The sequence below is a fragment of the Hipposideros armiger genome, unplaced genomic scaffold (genome assembly GCF_001890085.2).
Source record: "Hipposideros armiger isolate ML-2016 unplaced genomic scaffold, ASM189008v1 scaffold_62, whole genome shotgun sequence".
Taxonomy (NCBI): Eukaryota; Metazoa; Chordata; class Mammalia; order Chiroptera; family Hipposideridae; genus Hipposideros; species Hipposideros armiger.
The window spans coordinates 5,247,871-5,251,108 of NW_017731412.1; the positions used below are offsets into that span (position 1 = coordinate 5,247,871).

Here is a 3,238-nt window from a genome sequence, read left to right on the forward strand (position 1 = left end):
CTGAGCAACAGCGGTTCAATGCCAGCCCGAGCTGAGCAGCCGCTGAGCTGCCAACAGGTAGCAGGATGGCTCAGCTTAAAAAAAATAAATAAATAAAAAGGATACAAGGCTCCCTGACCCCTTCCCCAGGGTCTGCCAGGGTTGCCTGCCTGGTGAGACCTGCCCAGCCTGTCTAAAATTCCACCCGCCCAGCACTTCCTAACCCCTCCCAGCTGTTTATCTCATTAGCAGGGATCACTGAGGGGACTGCGTATTTTACATCTTTATCTTGCTTATTCTTCATCTTCCCTACTCTTCGGTAAGCTCCCCCACGGTCAGGGGTTTGTCTATATCATTTCACTCAGTAGGTTACAGGACTTGTCTATTCCATTCATCGCTCCACCCCTGGTGCCCAGAACAGGGGCTGGCACACAGTACGCCCTCAATAAATGTTTGTTAAACGAATCACTGCAGGTGCCTGGAGAGCCGATTTAATCCAGGCCCCCGACAGAGACTTCTTGGTGACCTCTAAATGCTCTTGGGACACACAGGAGTCCTTGGGGAGGGCGCTGGGAAATTTTGGCTTGGATTTCTGGGGTCCTCACCCTGGTAGCATTAGGGGCTAGAGGGTCAGTGCTGGATTGAAGGCGAGAGTGGCAGGAGGGAGAGAAAAGCTTCTCTTTCATATCTCCTGACCTGCTATTCTCTGACCACCTGGCCCAGCTGCCGACTCCTCCCCAGAAAAGGAGCTACCATCACCCACTGTGTTGCCAGCCTTGCTCCCCACAGAATCAGAAAACGCCAACCCGGCAAACACAGAGGGACTGGCACTGAATTCTTCAAGTTCTAGTCTTGGCTCTCACATAATCCAAGCAAGATAGTTGTTTGGGGGAGCTGGGGCCAATTCTCTACCTTGATTCTATTCCCGTCTTTTAGAAACTTCCTTGCCCTTGACTGGCTGTCACAAGGAGAGAACAGGTTTAGGCTGAGGGGTGCCCAGTACTCAGCTTTTCCTCTCTCTTTCCAGGGCCTTCACACCCACCCCACGCCCGAGTCTGCCACGCACACGTGCCTCTCGCTCTCTGGGTGACCTCAGGAATGGCCCGTCCCCTCTGAGCCTCAGTCTTTTCACCCATGAAATGTGAATTGCAAAAGTACCCACCATGTACGGGGGTGCTGGAAGGTGACGAGGGATAAAGATGGGAAGGCATGATGCCAGCTCCCACGATGAATAGCTCCGGGATGCATGGCAAGAGCTACATCCTAGAAATTAGGCCCACTCTGCTCATGCGGTTGCACAGGAAAGAGGCGAGGCAGGGGTGGTGGTGGTGAGTGGGTGTGCTGGGGTAGATGNTGAGTGTGACCTGGATGTGGGGGCTCCGCCTCACTGTCACCAGTTCATCCAGCATCCAGGATACCGCGTCCAACCCCCACCCCAAAAAGCAGCCTGGACGGAGAGGCCCCTGGAAGGATGAGTCCTTTCCAGGCAACCATGTGCTCCGAGGGGGCTGCCAACCCCGAGAGTGACCCCGAAAACATCCTGTGTCTGGGCTCCTTCTTCCTGGTTTGGGACACTTATTCTTAACGAGGCGCTTATTTCAGCCCCTAAGGAGCCAGTTTGGCAATTTGTGGGAGGCGCTTTTGGTTGTTATGATGATGGCAAGAGTGCTCCTAGCATCACAGCGGGAGGGAGGTGGCGTCTGGGTGGTGGACATCCTGCAACACCAGGGAGAAAGCCACACAAGGAAGAGGGGTCCTGACTGCCATGCAACCTTTGGTCATCCACACATTAAAAAAAAAAAATGCTTAAATTCTTGAGCCATGATCCCAACTCAGTCGTACACATACCTATAAATAAAGCTTTAAAACGTACTCAATTTTCCACGCATGCCACTATTGCAACGAAATCTAAGAAAGACAGGGCATGGCTGTATCGGGAGCTGTTCACCATTTCGGAAAAATCACATCACCAAGGCGACGCTGCTGGTAGCGTTCGAGTTGCCAAAACAACACACCTGTGCCAATCTGCACTCGACGCTGCTGTGTTTGCAGCAGTTCTGTGTTTAGGTGCAAACATCTGACGGTTCTAGTGGGGTCACGCCTGCGCCCTGATACATTAAATGACAGGTTTATCGTCAATTACTTTTATGCGCTCTCTCCTGTATTTTATAGTTAGGACATTTATTGATTTTTAAAATGCAACGCGTGGTTATATGATCCATGAATTACGGTAGCTGCTGGTTAGTAAAGGGGGCACTTAAAAATATTTGTTAAAAAATGGGGAAGGGGAGTGTCTTTGAGTCCAGCATGGCCATGAGCCGTTGAGCTTGGGGAACATGTGCTTATTATTAAATAGTCCTCATCCTTAGCACCATTTACCGCAGTGGGTTTCGTGGAGCTCGGTGGCTGCCCTGGGTCACTTTGTCTTAAATCTTACTTCCTCTGAAAGAGTTTTTTCTGCTTTTTGGTTCAAACAATGGCACAACGTGCAAGGATGACACAGGATAACCAGGGGGAAGACTGTGATGGATGAGGGTGGGCTGAGAGCTCAGGTGTGGCCTCCCACGTTGGAAAAACAGGTCCGACCGCACATCAGATGGGCGTGCCTCTCCCTCACCTTCAGGGGACAAAGGGGGCTTTCCTGAGAGATGGGGTTTGGAGAGGCGGCTAGGGCCTGGCTGATAAAAGGGCTCCCGTTCAAGTCCTTCATATTTGACACCTCGTGCAAGCCTGGTGTCCTGCCACCGGCGTTGGTGTCCCACGCTGATGGCTGGGAGAGAGGGTCACATTGGCTCCTTAGAGGGAGGACCCAGCTCCTAATTGTGGGAGGGACTTCTCCATGCCACAACAGAGATGCAGAGCCCTGGGATATTCTGATGCTCATGACCCCCTGCTCACACCATGCCCAGCTGAGCGTCAGCACCAAGCGTGTGGAGCAGCAGCTACAGTCGGAGTTCAGTGGCCACACACGGTGAGACAGCCCCCACTCAGTGTCTCGCTGCTCCTCTTGGGAGAGGCACTATGGAGGATCAGGGAGGCGAGTGGGCTGGAGGGCAGGGGATCAAAGGGCAGCAAGTGACCCTTATCACCCCTCTGCCCAGGGGTTTCTGACAGAGCCTCGTCTTCCTCTTTGGGGGGGGCTCTGGGATCTTGCTGGAATGCGCTCAGTTTTTGCCCAAGTGTGGGAAGGTGGGGAAGCCCAGGAGGCCACAGGTGGGCTGCCACAGACTGAGGGGCCCCCCAAAGGGCTATTTTGGGG

The 3,238-nt window shown here is 53.1% G+C and overlaps 1 protein-coding gene across 1 annotated transcript in view; it reads right to left on the reverse strand.

Annotated features, from left to right (window-relative positions):
• The window catches only part of NOS1 (nitric oxide synthase 1), a 165,560-nt gene that overhangs the window by 84,393 nt on the left and 77,929 nt on the right, over window positions 1-3,238 (reverse strand). Inside the window, exon 3 of the mRNA XM_019641581.1 lies at window positions 2,571-2,749. Within this exon, the coding sequence (XP_019497126.1) occupies window positions 2,571-2,749 (179 nt within the window). The remainder of the gene's footprint in view (window positions 1-2,570; window positions 2,750-3,238) is intronic.